This window comes from Manis javanica, chromosome 4 (assembly GCF_040802235.1).
Source record: "Manis javanica isolate MJ-LG chromosome 4, MJ_LKY, whole genome shotgun sequence".
NCBI lineage: Eukaryota > Metazoa > Chordata > Mammalia > Pholidota > Manidae > Manis > Manis javanica.
The window spans coordinates 7,265,955-7,288,285 of NC_133159.1; the positions used below are offsets into that span (position 1 = coordinate 7,265,955).

The window sequence follows — 22,331 nt, forward strand, 5'->3', positions numbered from 1 at the left end:
CAGTGAGAGAAAATTTTAGAAATGTCATTTCATATATAGAGCATTTAAGTCATTTTTCTATTCTAGGCTTTGAATATTTAGACGATGCTTTTTAGTTGCTTCTTTTAATTAAGCAAGAGGCGGCTTCATACACTTGGACCCAGACTTCTTTAACTCTTGCCAAATGAAAATGCCTTTTTTCAGGAATCATGGGCAGAGAAACAACTCAGAAGCAAGATCAGCAACATGCCAATTCAGGGCTACATAATCCAGGCTGTTGATTATCCAGATACCCTACCATTAGCACAGCACTGGCAAGTGAGGTGTTCAAATACCCACAAGGGCTGCTGCCTACCTTTTGATCCTCCCACTGTTCCTTTATAATGTAGCCCAGAGTGAGTGGGGCCTAGGGAGAAAAGTCAATTCAAGCCAGTGCATTTTGCTACTTACTCTTGAAACCTTGAGAGGCATGGCAAAAAAAAGATTAGGGATTATCCAAGAATTTTAATTATTCCTGCTATCCTTGTTACTAATTCCATAATAGGAAACTGGCAAGAATTAGTCAAGGCATTTTAAAGGTAAATATAGTCTGCTTGACACAAAGGCTTTAACCCCCTAATCAAGTGACCCTACTCCTGAATTAGCCTCTACCTCCAATTTGCTCACTGTCTACTGTGAACTTGTAGAGTCTGTCCTTTGCCAGGTGCAGGGGGACAGAGAAAAGCTTGCAGCCTCCACCCTGAGGCCACCAGAGAATAAAATAAGTCTTCCAATGTGGGAAGTGTATCACCAGGGAGGGAGCATCAGAGGGAGGAGGGCTGGGCATCAGCTGGTTCATCTGAGAGGGTGCCCACAGGATCAAAGCCTCTGGCTACAACCTCAGGACCAGGCCCACATCCTATCAGAGCTCTGCCTACAAGTCTAGCAATACACAGGACCGGTTTGCTGGGTGTGTGGGGACTCACACTTGGTTTAATATTCTGTTCCATCTTGAAATTCTTAATATTGAACAAAGGGGCCCTGCACTTCGATTGTGCACGTGACCCCACATACTACATACAGCTGGTCCCACCAATATCCATCATTAACTACATGTGAAATATGCAAAATTAAGACTGGATTCTACATTTCAGATGGAATGAATAATGTTCCTTAAAAGCCACTTAATAGACATCTTTATACGATCATTTTCAAGTTTTATGTGTCTTCAGTTTAAGTTTATGACATTCCATTTTCTTTGGTCCTTAAAATGAAAGTACTATATTATACATGAAAAATTCCTAAGCATTATGAAGAGCTCAGAATATATCTTTGTTACACTTTAAGTACATATTAAGCAAAAATGACATTATTTTTACTGTGTTTTAAAATTTTACTTTGAATCTAAAGACATATTTCTAAGTGTTTTATACAACAATTGAAGATAGGGTAAATGATGAATATTTAATTTGAGAATAAAATCAAAGGACCAGACAAAATACTTTGCTTTTATAAAGCACACTTTTTTGCTAATTGGCCAAACAAAATGTAATGAATGAAATGTTATTTTCTAAACTAGTTGTGCTTTAGAAATTTACTGTTTCTTCCATTTCCCTTCATTAAGTTAAACCCTGCTCCTGGAACTTAAGATACTTGCTCTGCTTGTGACTGGGAGCACGTCCCCCAGCTATTGGATCCGCAGCTCTGTGTAAGGCTGGAGGCACTGGAGGGAGAAGGGTGAGGACAATGCAGGCGGAGCAGAGACAGCATCAACTAGCTCTGTGCCGTATGGGAAGGAACGAACAGCTCTTTTTGGATTCCAGTCCCATGACCTGCGGACAAACCCTGGATGCAGACCCCCTCTATCTGGAAGGAGGAGACCTCTGGCTGTCCACCACTCTACCCCAAAAGTTCCCCACATACCCCTGGCGCGGCCCACTTCCCCCTCCCCTCCCTGTGCTTATAAAATCTCCCCGCCTATCTAGTTACGCGCGACTTCCCCGGCCTGTAACTAGCCAGACCGGGGAACATCACCCGGGAATTGCCCTCAAATAAACCGCCTGGTCCTTTGTTGTCTCTCATCGCCTGCTTCTTTCGGCTAGAATTTATCTTACACTCTACAAGCTCATCCCTCAGATCACCGCCAGAAACCAGGGCCTGGGGGCTGGACACTGGGCCGCAGACGCTCTCAGCCTTCCTTCCAGGAGAGGGGGCAGAGGCAGTGCTGCGGGCTGGATGACGGCAATGATCTCAAGGACTAATAAGATTGAGTCCTAAGGAACAGCAACTCAAGTCTCACAACGATGTTTTTAAGAGGGCTGCTTTGTGTACTAGCAAGTACGCGGCTGAACGATCAATTGTCAGGGACATGTGAAGAAATGTCTGTCTTACAGAGAAGGGTACTCAAGGGTACAGGACAGATCTTTTGAAGTTCCTTTCCACTCAAAGTCAAGGTCCTGGGTAGGAATTATATGGGAGCCAATGGTGAGGGAAGGGGTTGGTGGATGAAATGCCAGTTTTCCCTAGATCAGGGAAAAAATCAGCAACTTAAAACTCTTATAAGAAAATGTAGACAACTGTGAAATATGTACCTGATTAGAAAGCGGCTCCTGGGAGTGATTACAGAGGTCAAGAGTGAATGCAGGATGGTGCAGCCACTTTGGAAAAGAGTTCAGCAATTCCTTAAAACATTAAGCATAGTCATAAGGCCCAGCAATTCCACTCCTGGGAGTGTACCCAAGAGAAGTGACAACAGTCCAGTTCAGTCCACACAGAAACCCCACACACAGTCACAGCAGCATTATTCACAGTAGCTACAATGTGTAAACAACCCCAATGTCCATCAACTGAAAAAAATGGATAAACAAAATGCAGTATAACCATACCACAGAATATTTTCTCAGTCTGCTTGACCTTCTATAACAAAGTGTCATGGACCAAGTGGCTTATAGACAGCAGAAACTTTTTTCTCACAGCTCTGGAGGCTGGGAAGTCCAAGATCAAGGTGCCAGCAGATTCAGTGTCCGGCTGAGCGTCTGCTACTTGGTTCTTAGCCATCTCATTGCTGTGCCCTCCTCAGCTGGCGGAAGGGGCAAGGGGCTGTCCGAGGTCTCTGATAAAGGCACTAAGCCCACCCATGAGGGCTCCACCCTCACGACCTAATCACATCCCCAAAGCCCCTGAAACTGGACATTTGGTTTCAACACATGAATTCTGGAGGGAACACAAGCCTATAGCAAATATTATTCAGTCATAAAAAAGAATGAAGTTCTGATACATGCTACAACATAGATGAACCCTTGAAAACATGATGCTAAGTGAAAGAAGCTATTCACAAAAGGCGACAGACTGTAGGATTCCACTGATATGAAATGTCTAGAATAGGCAAATCCACAGAGACAGAAAGTAGATTGGTGGTTGCCAGGGGATGGACGAAAGGGGAATTGCGAGTGACAGCTGAGGTCCATGGGGTCTTTTTGGTGGTGATGGTTGCACAACTGTGAATATACTAAAATCACTAAATTGTGTACTTTAAAAGGGTGAATTTTTTGGTATGTGAATTATAGTTCAATAAAGCTGTTTAAAAATAAAAAAGACTGGATGTAGGAAAACAAAATCTTTCGTCCTAACCAATTATATTTTTAAAAGTACAGATCAAAGTAGACTTTAGAAGTTGCAGACTCTATAGAAGTTCTTGTCACAAGAGAATCAGACTGGTCCACAACAGATGACTGAAGGATAATATTCATGTCTGACCAAAGGTAAAAAAGACAAACAGGAGTCTTCCTTTATTATGCCACCACCTACTACCTAGTGGGGTTCTGGAATGGAAAAACGTCAATTTTCAGATGTGTTTTAAAGGTTTTGAAGATGTTCTAAATTCAGTTCCTTTGAAGTTACTGAATCTTCACCTGAAAGTTTAAAAAGAGACTTACCAACAGATCTTCTGAAAAACTTATATCTAATAATATCATCCTATAGCTAAATGAGAAAAAGAACAAAAATATGCCTAAAATGTAAGGGAGGAAGGACCTATCAAATCAGCCACAAACAGATGCAGTAGCCCAATTCCTGGTGGTGGCAGCTCTATGGCAAAGATGGACACTGCATCAGCCTGACACAGACAGGGAAACTGTCAAAGCTTAAGGGTCACCAATCCTTGCCCTTGCACAGTCTCTACTCATGTCAAAATGTCACTTTTGATGTTTCAACAGTGGAAGAACACAACACTATCATGTATCATTTCCACCAATTCTGAATCCATATTCCCTAAAGCTCTACTAAAATCTGTATTTTATAACAAATCAGTATCTTCAATTTCATTTACAAAAGACACATTTCTTTAAGTACGTCTGCTCTTACTAAATCAAGGTAAGATCTTATCAAATCAAGAAAATACAAGGCATATTTTCAAAAACATAATAATCTAAAACCTCAATTAATCAGAATACACAAGAAATAGACTCTTGGGGATTCTCAAGTTAATAAGATCTTCTATTTTGTTTCACTTCTTACAAATTAAAATTCTATTTAAAAAATTACATTTTCCTGTAATAATAAATACAATAAACACAATTCAATACATTTTTATCCATGTCTTAAAATTTTAACATTCTCTCAGGTTCCTCATTTTAAACATTTAAGAGTTGGTTTTATAAACTTAACTAATTTCAGAAACTCATGTCACAGAATTACAATACATTCTAATTTCGATGCAAAAATAATGTTACCGCATTTCATGAAAATTTCATTTATCAGTCACAGTTCCCACATCTAAAACTGAAATATTAATTGCTTTTCTTGGCTCAAAAATTAAATAGTACCAACACATATAATATATGATATGAACTCCTAAAACTTTCTTTTGAAAAAGAATTCCTATGAAACTACCTGGTTTTATGTTTTTTCTCCAAAAAAATGGTATGCAGCCAGAAGATGGATTTTAATTAACTGAGGGTTCTAGTTAACAGTTATAGTTCTTAAACTGGATAATACTCAGAACCACTAATATTTTATCATTTCTTTAGCAGTTATCAGTCTCCTATGTGAAATAAATGATATTTACTTTCAGCAGTAAAAGTGTTATTAGATTAAGTATAACAGTGAAGTCTATATCAAATGACTTTTCCCTCAAAGCTGTTTCTGAAAAACAAGGTGACAAATTAAGAAACCACTTTACAAAAAAAGCTGAGAATCACAGTATTTTTAAAAATTTGACTCAAAGTGGCCACCACAAAAATACAAGCCCTCAAAAGCTGCTGCAGATTTTTATGATCTAATATCCCCAACCCCGCAATCAATAGAACGGATCCCTGAAAAATTACCTAAGGAGCTATTATATCCACACTGCAGAATTTAAATTTTATACTCTTTGCCTGTAATGCTTTTTTCAGCATATAACATTTATCTCGGGTAAAAATTACGACATAAAAATATCACGGTGCCTAAGCAGAAATACAGTTGTCCATCCAGTCACACAACAAATACTGTACCTACTGCTGCTGCGCGTGGGTGACACGACTTACGGGCCCACAAAATGCACAAACATCCTTCCATCACGGGGACGTGGGTCCGAGTGAGGGGAGACAGACAATAAACAAAATCCTAACAAAGGGTGTTTGGAAGGCGATTAACTGCTATGGAGAAAAGAGAAAGTGAGGCAGGGAAGGAGAGTTCAGGGACTCGAAAGACAAAATTTCAAATAGGATGATGATGATAAGGCTCGTGAGCAACAGGAAGTAACACTGAGTCTTATTTATTTGGCTTTGAAATGCATTACATGATTGCATTCATTCATTCATTTTTTTTACATTCATTTATTTATTTATTTTTAATATTCGTATCAGCTTTCTTGTTTTCTCTATTTCAATTTTCTATTTCCTCACCACTCACTGACTAGAGACAGGAGGAGGGCAGCAAAGGGCACGCTCCATGTTTTGGCTTACTTGATATTTTCTGAGAACCACAGCTACAATTGAAGTGAAATTCAGGGTTCTCCATAAAACTAATAGTCAAAATACAATTTATATTATAAAACCTAACACTCTCTCCAGCAAACAATGGGACCTTTATCCCATTAACAATGATTAGAGGTAGCCAGAATATGAACAGCAGTTCATGTCACACTGTCTTGTAGCAAAGAAATCAGATATTAGTTGAAATGATCTTTATATATGAGCCCACAGTGTCTCCACAAATTGCATATTTACATATAAAATTCATTTGTAACATCTCAAAATGAATTCATTTCATTAGCATCTCATGTAATATTTACAGGACATTTTCTAACTTGCTAGCTGAAAAAAACAAATGTAACAGAATAACGCGTGTTTAAGATGTCTTTTTATTTTGAAGACTAAGAATTCTTAATTATTATAGATATACCAAGAAAAGCTTAGAGAAAGTCAGCAAGTACAAAGGATTCAAGTACTCAACATGTCTTTCACGTAAGATTTGTTAGTCCGCCATGGTATTTGATAGCTGAAATTAAGTACCCAAGTAATTCAATAATGAATAGCAAATAGACGTGAATAGCCACGCTTAAGACGGATTTTAACAAGAAATGTTATCATTAACTAAACTAAATATACTCTAATTGTTCCCAAAATACCCAATCCAAGCATGTATTTTTTTAAATGTGTGGGTTTTCCCCAACAGAAGCAAAACTGACAGTTTTTTGGGATATATAAACTTTCAGACTTCCACCGCACATCTGGAAGGAACATTCCAAACTCAGCTTGATGTAACTTTTAAAAATCAAGTGAGAGCAATTAGATACTTGGTGACTGAGACCTGAATTTGACAGTCACCAGAATGCTAGAAATGAAAGAAGTATTCAAAGTTTATCATCCAAGATGTGAAGAAAGAAACATAGAACAAAAGATGCATTTGCTTCTTCTGCCCTTTAATTTGTGAACACCACATTCTCTCCATGTCATGCCAAATAAGAGAAAATGAGTATTTTTAGAAGGCGTGCTAAATTGAAATATGACGGTCTCATCTGGACTTGTACCAACCCTCCCCTCCAAAATTTTGAGTAAAGAAAAAATATCAGAAAAATAGATCCGAGTCCTCTACAGACTACACCTAGATTGCTTAGCTCGAAGGCCAAGGAAAATGTTTACGATTCCAAGATCCATTCAGAAGCATGTATCTGCAATGCGTAAGCTTTTCATTGGCAAGATCAGTCAGTATCAGACAGCATGTTAAGGTTTAAAAGGTTAAGTGGATGAAGGTTAAAACAACAAAACAATCAATTCAGTAAGAAATATTTTTTGCCAAGTAACCATAAAATCATTTGGGCCCTAAGGAATCAAAGAGGGGTTTCTGCTGAGGCCACCTAAGTCCTTGGCACGATCTAAATTACCGCCCAGAAAAGCTGTGTCGGGGCGGAAGAGGCGAAGATTTCTAATCCGGGGTGACACCGCGGTCGTAAACCTCATCACAATTTCACCTTTGGGTGAAAAGGTGGGAGGGAAGCGAGAAGTTTCGGCCTCTGCTCGTTTGAAAACAGACACCGTTTAAAGGGCCCAAGGAGGGTGCCGGAGGAGCGGGGCTGCGGTGTCCGCCGTGCCGCGGCGGAGCATCCGGACCTCGGAAGGGGATGCGGAGGAGGGGGCTCTTATGTAAGCACAGCCGGACACCGTGCACGCACCCCCAGCCCGCTGCACCTCTGGGCCGCACACCGCACAGTACAGCCCGGCCCGCGCGGTCGCCCGGGAGGTGGGCCGACCCTTGAACCCGGCTGCACGGCCCCTCAACTCGCGCACCACCCCGGGGCCGCAGTGGGGGCGGCTAGGATCCAGCTGCTCCGCCCGCACGAGCCAGGCTCCGCGTGCCCGGCCCCCCGGCTCCCCGCGCCCGGCCCGGCCCCGCCGCTTACCTCGCACGGCCCGGCCCCCGCCGCCGCCCAGCAGCCCGGCCAGCAGCAGCCAGGCGGCCAGGGCGGGCGCGGGGCGGCGCAGCATCGTTCGGGCTCCGGCGCCGCGGCCGGCCCGAGGCGGGAGCGGCAGGGGCGCGCGCGGGCGCCGAGCGGGGCTCTCGCAGCCCGGGGTCGGCCGCTTCGCGCCGCGGCGGGCACCGGGGTCCGAGGAGCCGCCGCCGCCGTGCGCTGGGCCGCGGGCGCCCTCCCCTCGGCGAGCGCAGCACTCCGCTGCAGGCGGCAGAGCCACTAAGATGGCGGCGGCGCGCTCCCCGGGTCCGCGGGGTACCCGGCCGGGGGCGGGGAGGGAGGCGGGGAGGACGGCGGCGCGCGGCCGGGAGCGCGCGCGCGCGCGGCCGGGCTGGCAGGGGCGCGCGCCTCAAGGCCGCCGCGAGCCCAGAGCGCGCCCGCGGGGCCGCGCCCGGGGGGTGCTCTCGAGAGGCCGGGAGGGCCCCCGGCCGAGCGGCCGCCCTGCGTCCGCGCCCCCCTCGCAGCCCCGCCCGCCCGCGGTGCGGACCCCGCGGGAGGTGCCTCCCACCCCCGGGGGCCGACCCCCCGCCCCGCTCGGGCAGGTCTCGAGGCTGCCGGCCCCTCGGAGTCTTCCTCTGTCGGGGGCGGTGATGGGAGGGAGCCCCCGGGGTCGTGAAAGGTGTTCGGGGAGCGGGGGTCGGCGAGACGCGCCTTGTCAACAGTCGGGGGCTGCGCAGCACGTGCTGCCGGGTTTCCAGCCCTGGGCGGGCGTCGGTCCTGAGCCTGTTAACTCCAGGTTCCTCCATTTGCCGAAGGAATCCGTTCGAGGCTCTGTGCAGGCGGCTTGTGCGTGCCTTTCTAGATGATGTTGGTGTGAAGCTGAAGGTCCCCTAGAAACGCAGAGATCCAAACGGATAAAGAAGGAAGGGTCCCTCCGGAGGATCCCTGCAGGGGCTTGGATCCTCCCCCGTCCTCCTGTCCTGGTGCCCCCGCCCCCCAGCCCCTCCCTCCGCCCCTAGGACCACCACACTCCGGGGAAGGACTGGAACAGTCAAGGATGGGCTCCTGCGTGCCTTAGGAGTCAGTATTAGCACCATTTTGCGGAAGAGGAAACTGAGGCAGAAAGGGGAAATGACATCCCCAGTTGAGACTACTGTACAAAGAAGAATCAGCCTTCACGGACAGAGCAGTGGCACCGAGAGACACCAACAGCAAGAGTTAAATATCAAGACATGTTAATTATTCAAGCCTGTGCTGATCTATCAAAGGTGGTTCACTGCACAGTGATTGTCAGGACCACATTTGCTGAGAGGGTCTGCCTGGCTCCTGGGTTTTGCGGATGCCAGCTTGGCGTGGACAGAGGAGGGTGGGCGGCCTTGGGGGCTGGGAGAAGTACCAGTCACTGGGTTTGTGGAAAGCCCGGGACTTAATTAGGAGATTAGTGGGCAAAGAGCCTGAGAAGGTAGATTCAGGCTAGATTGTGAGGTGCTTTGAATGCCAGGATGATCCCACAGGCCACAGAAACCTTGAACAGCGGTGGCAAAGGCATGATGTGACCTGCGGGGTTTCAAATTGTAATGGATATGCCCTTCCTTGTCCTTTGTGCCTCAAAGGCATCCTCCATAGAAGCCTGACGACTACTATCTCTCCTTTCCCTGGGTCTGGGAGGACTAGACTCCTTGGCTGGACCCCTCCCAAGACATGTCTGGACCCTGCCCTCTCCAGGCCTCGCCCCTCCGCTGGCTTCCAGCCAGCACTGCGGAGTCATCCTCTCCTGGCCTTGCTGTTCCTACCATCCTTCCCCGGCTCCCAGGAGCTTCCTGCTGCCTTCTGATCGAGTCCAGACAGCTCTGCCTAGCTTCCTACCCACCAATCCCAGGCCCTGCCCAGCTGACCTCAGGGCCCGCTGTCTCACCACTGTCTGGGCTCAGCGTCATTCCTGCCCACAGCCTGCATCACTAGCACACCCTTCCCTACCTCTGCCTTGAGTCAAAGGTCCTTACAGAACACTCTGGGCTGCCTCTTTCAGGAAGTCCTCCTATCAGGCCATCTTTCCCCTACCTGCACCTTCTCTCAACCTGGCTGGCCAAGCTTGGTAATCTGCTAATGTGTGCCGCTGTCTGATGAATCCACTGCATTCTCTTCTCCCTACTGTGTTCTAGTGGGAAGGACACAGATGGTACCATCTGACGGCACTGGATGGAAATTCTGGCTGTTGCTACTATGAATGACCTCGGAGAAATTAAAAAACTTTGACTCTCTTTCCTCACCTGTGAAATGGGATAACAATACCTATTTCCTAGAGTTGCGAGAATTAAATGAGATGATACAATTAAAGTGCGTCACAGAGCATAGTATACAGTAGGTCCAAACACAGGGTAGTTCCTCTTTCCCTCAGGAGCCTTCTGAGCTCCTGTATACTGTGAGCACACAGTAGGTACTCAATAAGTACTCAGTGATGAGCCAAATGAATCACTGTGTTCATTTTTCATTGTGAAGATCACACCTCAAAGGGCAAAAATCATACTCTATAGGTCTCCAGGGACCTTTGAGATTTACAAAACATAAAATTTGAAAAGTACAAATCTCAGAAGTGTACCTTGAGTCAGTAGGTTGATGCCAAGAAGGAAAATGTAATGTATTCAGTTCTATTAGAAACACAAACAAAAGCTCTTTGGTGTCTTGAATCCTGATCCCTTTACCTTCTAACCCTCACTGTACCTTGAAAAAACAGATCAAAAAGGTCCAGCGGCAGGTGGGCAGACAGAGACAGACAGCTGATGAGCTCAGTGCCACCCGCACACACTGAGATTTTGCCCACAGGAGAGTTAGTCCAGCTGCAAAGCTCAACTTAAGCGTCTCAGAAACCAGTGAACTCAGCTTCTGGTTGGCCTGACAATAGCCTAGGTCTTCACGTGATGGATTAGTTAATCCTCAAAATGGCCGTGACAAGGGGATGGAGCCAGACTTAGGTTAGCAGAGGGGAGCCTTGCTGAGCTGGGCTGAGCCAGCCACGGAGGGGAGCGGCTGTACCAGGGCCCCAGAGCAGCGGGAAATGAGATGCTACCCCGGCCCACCCTTAGTCAGACAGAGACAAGAGGGTAAGGATGTGCAAGGAGGACTTGAACATCTGACCATCTGTGAGTTGGTCAAGAGGACACAGAATTCCCAGGGTGCTTCTGTGTCTTCTGAAATGACCCTTGCTCATCACAACAGCCTCTGTAGTAAGCTCTTTACCTGTAAGTGACTTCTCATTTATGCCTCCAGCAATCCTTTCCAGAAGGTACTTTGATCATTCCAGATGAGATAAATGTCGTTTTGCTGAAGAGCTCATTATTAGAAACAAGGACTCTTGGGATTCAATTTCATGTCTAAACCCAAAACAGTGACTCAAGCCCCTATACGAAGAAAAGCCCTGCACAGGCTCCCACAGCATGGAGCCAACCTGCTCCACCACAGACGGGAGGCTGTGGCCCCCTCCAGCCGTGGGAGGCCACGGGTGGCGGTACTGGCTCATCCAGCCTTGGGCTCTCCTTGGCGTGGACAAGGGACAGGGACATTCACTCCCAGGTCCTGGGTTGCTGGGAGGTGAAGCAAGGTCCCCTGCAGGAAAGCTCCTTGCGGGGAAGCCAGCGTTCCCAGGTGGGCCTGCGGTGACTGTTAGCAGGCGCGGCGTGTCCTGGGGAGCACTGACAGAGGGCGGGGGGGCGGTGAGCAGCTGTGCAGCACCCCTCTCTGACACAGGCTTGGGACCACGCCCACTTCAGGGCTGTGTGGAGAAGGCTGCGTGACTTGGGATGAGGGCCGCCCATTACACGCTCTGGACAGGACTCAAACCACAGCCCCCAGCACCACCACCAGCATCCCCCCTGGAGCTCCAGAGGTGGGAGGCCTGGCCGCGTCACTCCATTACTGTTAAAAGGGACCATTCATGAGTAGCAAAAGGATGTGTGCTGAGGAGCAGGGACCCCGGTGGTCAGACCCGGGCTCAAGCCCACCTCAATCCCCTTCTTTCCCTTTTGTAAATTTCAACCTAATTTTGTTTCCTGGGTATATTAGTTACATGGTTCCAAAGTCAAATGGAGAAAGCAAGGTGCTCAGAAAAACCCAGCTCCAGTCCTGTGCCCTCCTCCCCTTATGGATCCCCATTTTGTCTGTTTGGGGTTTTTCTTTTTAAACAAGTAAATTTTTGAATGTTTCTCTCCCCTTTCTTAGATAAAAGCAGCATGTCATACCTGCTGTTCTGCATCTTGCTTTTTTCACCTAATAATAAAATATCACGGAGACGGCTCCACGTCAGTGTGCAGACATAGTCTTCATTTGTTTTCATGGCTGTGTAGCATTCCCCTGTGTGGTGTGATATTGTGATATAATAGACATTTGGTCTTTGTCCCTGGTTCCTAGCATATAGCTGCTAAGTTCCTTGAAACTTCCTGGGTGATAGGAGCATCTTTTGTTCTAATGAGGCAACTCATGGTGGGCCCCCAGATTGCGCCTAGGAAGGAACTGGTCACCACAAAGACCAAGCCGTGATAAGAAACCCAGATGCTGAGTCAATGATCAGTCATGCCTATGGGATGAAGCTTCCATAGGAATCCCTGAACTAACAAATGCAGAGAGCTTCAGCATTTTGAACACCTCCACATACCAGGAGGGTGGTGCACCCCAACTCCGAAGGGACAGCACCTCCTGCACTCAGCATCCTTCCAGATCCTGCCCTTTATACTTTTTTTCTGGCTGTACATTTGTGTCCTTTATAATATCCTCTACAAGAAACTGGTGTTATGTAAAGTGTTTCCCTGAGCTCTATAAGCCATTATGGCAAATTATTGAAGCTGAGGAGGGGGTCATGGGAACCCCTGGAATTGTAGCCAAGTTGGACAGAAGTATGGGTAACCTGAGGACCTGCTACCTGAGACTGGCATCTGGGGTGGTGGCAGTGTGGGACTGAGCCCTTAACCCGTGGGGTCTGCATGACTGTAGGTAGGGTCAGAACTGAACTGAACTGTAGAACACGTAGTCGGTGTCTGCAGAGAATCAGCGAGTTGCCTGGGGTGGAAACTCACACATTTGGTCCCAAAAGTGTTGTGAGGAGAGAGTTGGCCAGTCTGTGGATATACTGGGCTTCTTCAATCATACCTCTACTGATGACTATTTCCCCACCCCTAATGGGTTGCTTCCAGGCTTTTGCATTTACAGAGAGTGCTGCAGAGAACCTCTATGTGTTTTTTGCTAATTGTGTGGCTTTCTACCTCCGTGGCCTTGGGTAAGGTCCTTTATCGCTCCAATCTCATCATCTCCATCTGTAAAGTGGAGATAAGTCAGTGCTTGCCTCACGGGGTGGCTGTGAGGAATAGATGGGCCAACACACATTAGCTCTAGGTACTGTTCGTTACCATCCATGGCCGGAAGGCTTGAAACCTCTCTGGCAGGGCAGAAACCCCAGCTTAGGAAGGGACACTCCCCTGGTCTCCAGGGAATCAGGTTGGGGCCTGAGGGTTTTGCACCCCCAAAAGGAGAGACAAGGGTTGGGTTTCTTACATTTACTCCTGTCCAAAGGTCGCACTGAGCACATTCCCCTCCCCTCTTTGGACAGGCAGCCATGGGAGGCACAGGAGCCACTCGCTTCTGGGTGTGGCCGAGGGAAGTGGGCCGCTATCTTCTTCTGTGGCACGAATGATATACACAATGTGTTACACATACACACAACTTAACGGGCCAAAGTGGTCCCTCTGAGGACATGCCAGTCAAATGTGATGCCCCTGCCTGCACACATCACCCAGATGGAAAGGTCTCCAGGGAGGAGCTGGGACGGAGGGAAAGGCGAGGCAGAATCCACACAGCTTCCCCAGTGCCTCAGAGGAAACACAGCCACCGCTTGGCCTCAGAGGAAACAGCACCAAATTTGGATTCTGTCTGTAGCTCCATCTTATTTCCTGGAATTGGCAGCTGGGGGTGCGTGTCGGGGGGAGGTTGTAGGATAAAGTACTTAAAAAATAAGGAGAATGAAGGAAGTAGAAACCCAAATGAATAGTCTAAATTCACAATTATTGAAACTGGAAAAAGAAGAACAAATGAGGCCCGAAGTCAGCAGAAGGAGGGACATAATAAAGATCAGAGAGGAAATAAATAAAATCAAGAAGAATAAAACAATAGAAAAAAATCGATGAAACCAAGAACGGGTTCTTTGAGAAAATAAACAAAATAGATAAACCCCTAGCCAGACTTATTAAGAAAAAAAAGAGAATCTACACACAAAATCAGAAATAAGAAAGGAAAAATCATGATGGACACCACAGAAATACAAAGAATTATTAGAGAATACTAGGAAAAACTATATCCTAACAAACTGGATAACCTAGAAGAAATGCACAACTTTCTAGAAAAATACAACCTTCCAAGACTGACCCAGGAAGAAACAGAAAATCTAAACAGACCAATTACCAGCAATGAAATTGAATCGGTAATCAAAAATTACCCAAGAACAAAACTCCTGGACCAGATGGATTCACTGCTGAATTTTATCAGACATTTAGAGAAGACATAACACCCATTCTACTTAAAGTTTTCCAAAAAATAGAAGAGGAGGGAATACTCCCAAACTCATTCTATGAAGCCAGCATCACACTAATACCAAAACCAGGCAAAGACCCCACCAAAAAAGAAAACTACAGACCAATATCCCTGATAAACATAGATGCAAAAATACTCAACAAAATATTAGCAAACCAAATTCAAAACTACATCAAGAAGATCATACACCATGATCAAGCGGGATTCATCCGAGGGATGCAAGGGTGGTACAACATCCGAAAATCCATCAACATCATCCACCACATCAACAAAAAGAAGGACAAAAACCACATGATCATCTCCATAGATGCTGAAAAAGCATTTGACAAAATTCAATATCCTTACGTGATAAAAACTCTCAACAAAATGGGTATGGAGGGCAAGTACCTCAACATAATAAGGGCGATATATGACAAACCCACAGCCAACATCATACTTAACAGCAAGAAGCTGAAAGCTTTTCCTCTAAGATCGGGAACAAGACAAGGATGCCCACTCTCCCCGCTTTTAGTCAAATACTTCTGGAGGTCCTCACCACAGCAATCAGACAACACAAAGAAATAAAAGGCATCCAGATTGGTAAGGAAGAAGTTAAACTGCCCCTCTTTGCAGATGACATGATACTGTACACAAAAACCCTAAAGAATCCACTTCAAAACTACTAGAACTAATATCTGAATTCAGCAAAGTTGCAGGATACAAAATTAATGCACAGAAATCTGTTGCATTCCTATATACTAACAAATTAGCAGAAAGAGAAATCAGGAAAACAATTCCATTCACAATTGCATTAAAAAGAATAAAATACCTAGGAATAAACCTAATCAAGGAAGTGAAAGACCTATACCCTGAAAACTACAAGACACCTTAAGAGAAATTAAAGAGGACACAAATAAATGGAAATTCATCCCATGTTCTTGGGTAGGAAGAATTAATATTGTCAAAATGGCCATCCTGCCTAAAGCAATCTACAGATTCAATGCAATCCCTATCAAAGTACCAACAGCATTCTTCAACGAACTGAAACAAATAGTTCTAAAATTCACATGGAACCACAAAAGACCCCAAAGAGCCAAAGCAATCCTGAAAAGGAAGAATAAAGCAGGGGGATATTGCTTCCCAACTTCAAGCTCTACTACAAAGCCACAGTAATCAAAACAATTCTGGCACAAGAACAGAACCACAGACCAGTGGAACAGAACAGAGAGTTCAGATATTAACCCAAGCATATATGGTCAATTAATATATGATAAAGGAGTCATGGACATACAATGGGGAAATGACAGCCTCTTCAACAGCTGGTGTTGGTAAAACTGGACAGCTACATGCAAGAGAATGAAACTGGATTATTATCTAACCCCATATACAAAAGTAAACTTGAAATGGATTGAAGACTTGAATGTAAGTCATGAAACCATAAAACTCTTAGAGGACAACATAGGCAAACATCTCCTGAATATAAGCATGAGCAACTTCTTCCTGAACCCATCTCCTTGAGAAAGAGAAACAAAAGCAAAAATGAACTCAATGGACTACATCAAACAAACGTTTTTGTATGGCAAAGGACATCATCAACAAAACAAAAAGGCATCCTACAGTATGGGAGAATATATTTGTAAATGACAGATCCGACAAGGGGTTAACACCCAAAATATATAAAGAACTTACCTCAGCACCCAAAAAGCAAATAACCCAATTAACAAATGGGAAGAGGATATGAAGAGACAGTTCTCCAAAGAAGAAATTCAGATGGCCAACAGACACATGAAAAGATGCTCCACATCACTAATCATCAGGGAAATGCAAATTAAAACCACAATGAGATATCACCTCACACCAGTAGGGACGGCCAGCATCAAAAAGACTAAGAAAGACAAATGTTGGTGAGGGTGCGGAGAAAGGGGAACCATCCTACACTACTGGTGGGAATGTAAGCTAGTTCAACCATTGTGGAAAGCAATATGGAGGTTCCTCAAAAAACTAAAAATAGAAATACCATTTGACCCCAGAATCCCACTCCTTGGAACAGACCCAAAGAATACAACTTCTCAGATTCAGAAAGACATATGCACCCCTATCTATGTTCATCGCAGCACTTTTTACAATAGCCAAGATACAGAAGCAACCTAAGTGTCCATCTGTAGATGAATGGGTAAAGAAGATGTGGTACATATATGCAATGGAATACTATTCAGCCATAAGAAAGAAACAAATCCTACTTTTTGCAACAACATGGATGGAGCTGGAGGACATTATGCTCAGTGAAATAAGCCAATTGGAGAAAGACGAATGCCAAATGATTTCCCTTATTTGTGGAGTATAATGAAGCAAAACTGAAGGAACAAAATGGCAGCAGATTGGAGACTGTTGAGAATTAGGCTTGGGGTTGATTAATGATTGTGCATTGAGTCTCCTATACAGAATTTTATTGTTGTTAACAACCATTTGATCAATAAATATGAGAGATGCCCTCTCAAAAAAAAAAAAATGGCAGCAGACTCAGAGACTCCAAGAATGAACTAGTGGTTACCAAAGGGGAGGGGTGTGGGAGAGTGGGTGGGGAGGGAGGGAGAAGGGGATTGAGGGGTGTTATGTTTAGTACACATGGTGTGGGGGATCATGGGGAGAACACTGTATCACAGAGAAGGGACATAGTGAATCTCTGGCAACTTGCTGCACTGATGGACAGTGACTGCACTGGGGTCCAGGTGGGGACTTGATAATATGAGTAAATGTAGTAACCATATTGTTTTTTCATGTGAAACCTTCATAGGAGTGTATATTAATCATACCTTAATAAAAAACTAAAAAAAAAAAAAAAGAAATAAGCCAGGTCAAGAAAGACAAATATCAAATGAGTGGAGCATAAGAACAAAGCAAAACTGAAGGAACAAAACAGCAGCAGACTCACAGGACCCAAGAATGGACTAACAGTTACCAAAGGAAAAGGGACTGGGGAGGGTGGGTGGGAAGGGAGGGATAAGGGGATAAAAGGGGCATTACGATTAGCACACATAACATGGTGGGAGGGGGGACACGGGGAAGGCAGTAGAGCACAGAAAAGACAAGTAGTGACTCTATAGCATCTTACTACGCTGATGGACAGTGACTGTAATGGGGTATGTGGGGGGGACTTGATAATGGGGGGAGTCTAGTAACCACAATGTTGCTCATGTAATTGTAGATTAATGATACCAAAATAAAAAAAGTAAGAAATTAAAAAATAAATGAGGAGAATGTCTTACTCACATGACCTTGATTCAGATAGACCTGAGTTCCAGTTATTAACAGAAAAGACCAGACAACCTAATTACTCTGAACTTCCGTTTCCTCATGTGTACAATGGGCATAACAGTAACAATACCTCCTTTAGGTGATTGGGAAGATTGCATGAGAGGATTCACATAAAGTGTTTGCAGCTCGGTGCGGCACATAGAAGGCATTCAGTTTGATGGTGATACATGCGGGCGTGCTCTGAAAACTGAACGGATGATGATGGTTGTAACCGCTTTCATGCAGCACTTTGCAGTTGGCATCTGGTTAGCATACTCCTTTTTTTCAAAAGGCATCTGTATGCATTTGGGCCTCATAAGAATCTTCCCAGAAGAGGTTTGTATTCATCCCTGTTTAACTGATGGGACGCAGGAGCTCAGAGGGGTTGAGTGACTTGCCAGCACAGAAACAGCAGAGCAGGCCTCAGGGGCTCCCTGACCTCTTTGTGCTTTTCCCTGGTCCTGAAACTCCCCGGACCAGCAAACACCCACAAAAGTCAAAAGCCAGGGGGAAGAAGAAAGGGGGTATTATGATTAGCATGCATAATGGTGGGGGGGGGAAGGGAAGGGCTGTACAACACAGAGAAGACAAGTAGTGATTCTACAACATTTTGCTATGCTGATGGACATTGACTGTAAGGGGTTTTGTGGGGGGGACCTGGTATAGGGGAGAGCCTAGTAAACATAATGTTCTTCATGTAATTGTAGATTAATGATAACAAAAAAAGAAAGAAAGAAAGAAAGAAAAAAAGAAAGAAAGAAAGAAAGAAAGAAAGAAAGAAAGAAAGAAAGAAAGAAAGAAAGAAAGAAAGAAAGAAAGAAAGAAAGAAGGAAAGAAGGAAAGAAGGAAAGAAGGAAAGAAGGAAAGAAGGAAAGAAGGAAGGAAAGAAGGAAAGAAGGAAAGAAAGGAAGGAAGGAAGGAAGGAAAGAAAGAAGGAAAGAAGGAAGGAAAGAAGGAAAGAAGGAAAGAAGGAAAGAAGGAAAGAAGGAAAGAAGGAAAGAAGGAAAGAAGGAAAGAAAGAAAGAAAGGAAAGAAAGAAAGAAAGAAAGAAAGAAAGAAAGAAAGAAAGAAAGAAAGAAAGAAAGAAGGAAAGAAGGAAAGAAGGAAAGAAGGAAAGAAGGAAAGAAGGAAAGAAAGAAAGAAAGAAAAGGGGGATTACTCCCTGATAGGATAAAACTGCAAATCACCGATTAATGCATGCTTTAAATATCCTTAATTTTGATAATTTAAAGGGTGTCAGATGATCAGCTATGGAAGTACATTTTTCTGATAATATTCCTTTCTCTTAAAAAAAAAGCAGTTCCTATGTGGTGATCTCCAATAAGTTCTTCACAATGGTATAAAGGGCATATCAAAGCATGGGCAAAGGGTTTGTTTGTGTTTATACAGAGGACCAAAGCGTAATTTGGCTACCCAGAAAACGAATTAAGATACGATATGAAGAAGAACTTCCAACATCAACATTCTCTGGAAGAGTCATTCCAGAAGATGATCATCAAAAAACTTCAACAAAGATCCAGGCGATGCTGCAGTTGTAGCTGCATTCATCCCACCAGTTCCTGGACTTGCCATTGGAATGAAGAAGGAGATATCTAAGCTGGCCTGTGCATACAGTGAAACAACAAATTTGACTGGATCTATACTGTCGGAACCTAACCAAGAATTAGGAGAAGTGCAAGTTGCAGCACTCCAAAATCTTGTGACTATAGACTATCTACTGTTAAAAGAACATATGGGATGTGAACAGTTCCCAGGAATGTGCTGTTTTAATTTGTCTTATTTTTCTCAAAATATTCAAATTCAGTTAGACAATATCCATCATATCATTGATAAGTTTTCACAAATGCCTACGGTGCCTAACTGGTTTTCTTGGTTTCACTGGATATGGCTGGTAATTGTAGGTCTGCTTTGGTTATATAGCTGTATTCCTATTATGTTAATGTGTGCACACAATTTAATTAGTCATTTAAAACCTATACACGCTTATGTTACACTACAAGAAGATACATCAAAGAAATAATCAATCTTCCCATGTTTTCTTCCGTCTGCTACTTCTATAGCTTCTCTTCTTCCTTCATAATTACAACCCCTAAGTAGAATTCGTGCCTCATATCGAAATTACCGAGTATCATAATTCCTCCAGGTGGTAAAGATACCTCAAGACAAGTGCTGGGCATAGAAGCCACAGGGCATAAATCTGCAGTGAAGTAAAAAGCTAACCTTTTCAAATAATATGGCTTCTCTCTCACTTACCAACTTTATATTTCCCTGTATGGCCCCGGAAGATGACTGGTTAGCCAGAGACGGGTAAGATTCCTCAAGGGAGGAACAACCTAAGACAGGCACAGTCGCAGGGGGGCCATCAGGTGAGAAATTGGGGATCAACAGAGGTGAGGCTCAGAACCTCACGCCCCCTGTTTTGAGAGAAATCTCCTGCATCCGTGGATGTTTTGCTGCCCTTGTCTAGCCTGGATTAATACTTAGTCCACAGGCACACACCTGATCATCTGATCATCTACATTTGCCCTCTTACAGCACTAAACTATGTTTTCTACCTCTATCTTGCATCTACCTACCACTTCAGCATTTTATTTAAAAAATAATAGTAATAATAAGGGAGAAATGTGGGATTCACATATAAATCAAGTATAAAAATCAAACGAATAATCATATCTGACCTGATTGTTTATAGGTCATAATGCGTGATCAAAACCGAAAGTTTCTGTGATGACTGCCCTTGCACTGTTCACCATGTAAGAACTTATTCACTATGTAAGACCTTGTTCACCATGTAAGAACTTGTTCGTTATGCTTCAGAAGATTGGAGACTGTTGAGAATTAGGCTTGGGGTGGATTAATGATTGTGCATTGAGTCCCCTATACAGAATTTTACTGTTGTTAACAACCATATGATCAATAAATATGAGAGATCCCTCTCAAAAAAAAAAAAAATGCAAAAGCCAAACTTCAGAATTTCTGGCCCTTTCAGCCTCCAGCTATTTAGTTGCTCAGGGAACTTCTTTGTTCTCCTTCTTCATCTGTGTAGCAGGGATTAATCACCCCCCAGAGAACAAGAAATAATGAGCATAGGTCACGGTGTTCGCTGTGGGCCGCCCTGCACGGGGCATTCTGTCTGCACCATCTGATCTCATGCTAGCAGCTACCGCATGCAAGGAATATAGTTATTATCCTTCTTGTACAGAAGAGGATGGTGGGTAGTTTGCCCAAGGTCACGCAGCCAAGGGGTAGAGTCAGGATTCGAACCTAGGTCTGTCCGGCCCCAGAGCTGGAAGCTCTGACTCATGACATTGCTGTCTCCCAGAAGCTGCCCGACAGGGAAAGTTTTTCAAGGTCCTGGAAAGTCAGGGGGACATCAAGATGCGAGAACTGCTGGCTGCCCTCCATCCTGTTCAATACCAGGAACTCAGGTATCGTATATGGTCAGGATCAAGCCAAGATGCTTGGTGGAGTGACGAGGGGAAGAGGATGCCCTGTCCCAGGACAGAACTCCCCACCCCATCCCAAAGGGCAGCCAGGGAGTCCCTTCTGTGTAAGGACAGGCCTGTCTTGATAATCCCAGGCCTGCTTCCTCCTTCACACACGTGCAGATATTGCCTTCTCACCCGACATACTCCTTTTCAAGCTGCCAAGCCCTTCCTAGACCTTTTCTCATTTAACCCAGAGTCTTCCACTTCCTAGCTCTGTGGCCCCCCGTCTCTGTTTTGTCATCTATAAAATGAGGATCATAATGACATGTGCGTCAGAGGGATGCTGTGTGGACTAAACATGATAATGCATGGAAAACACTCAGAACTGTGACTGATACATGGTGAGTGCTCAATAAATACTGGCTACCACTCCAGCTAGGACTGTTATGGGCCAGTGCCACAACCCCAGGGTATGAACCGGGCAGGTGGGCAGGGGGGATGAACCCTCCTCTCTCTGCCCATCCCAGTCCTGCCAGTTCTTCAAGAGGCCTGAGGCCTGGGTCCTTGCACATCTGACGAGGGAGGCTGAGCGCAGAACCTTCCTCCCAGAGCCTCCCCTCCCCGTGGCCCTGTTCCTGTCCCGGGGCCCCAGGCACCTTCAGGGCCTGCAACATTACAGCAAGCCTTTCTGATACAGGCGCGGCACTGCCCTTCTCCGCCCAGCTTGCTGGAAAAACTAGGAAAGCTTACCTAGGGAGGGACTTCTGCTCCTGCCCCTCTGTATATACTCTCAAGGGCCTCCTGTTTCCAGCCCTGGGCCTCAAGGGGCAGCAGGAAGGGGGGACCAGCTCTGGCTCCTCTCCCCTGCCCACTGACTTGCGACCTCACTGGGTCACACTGCTGGGCTTTGAGCATCCCAGGGCATTGATTTAGAGGATGCAAACAAGAAGCTTGTCTTGTTAGAGAAAAATAGCCTCCTCTCCAACAACATGTAGGTCTGTGAGAATTCTCAGTGAGCCCTGCTGTGGCTGGCTTAGCAAGACCCAGGGAGGACCCAGCCTGGGAAAGGCAGGGAGGCGCCAGAGTGAGAAGGGCCTCTCACCCTCCACCCAGGTCCTGGGGGGCACGGGTGACCTAGTGGCCTGGAGGGAGGGGAGGAAACGGGGCCAGCTGAGGAGTCTGTTAACCCACTCCCACCCTGGGCCCTG

General features: G+C 45.1%; 1 protein-coding gene across 4 annotated transcripts in view; it reads right to left on the minus strand.

Annotated features, from left to right (window-relative positions):
- Window positions 1-8,188, minus strand: part of CLSTN1 (calsyntenin 1) — a 67,106-nt gene extending 58,918 nt beyond the window's left edge. For 3 of the 4 annotated variants that reach the window (XM_073233160.1, XM_073233157.1, XM_073233159.1), the window contains exon 1: window positions 7,841-8,114. In XM_073233160.1, the coding sequence (XP_073089261.1) occupies window positions 7,841-7,925 (85 nt within the window). In that variant the 5' untranslated portion in view covers window positions 7,926-8,114. Of the gene's footprint in view, window positions 1-7,840 lie in introns of all 4 variants that reach the window. The other variant, XM_073233161.1, reaches the window with a different exon arrangement.
- Between the last annotated feature and the right edge of the window lie 14,143 nt (window positions 8,189-22,331).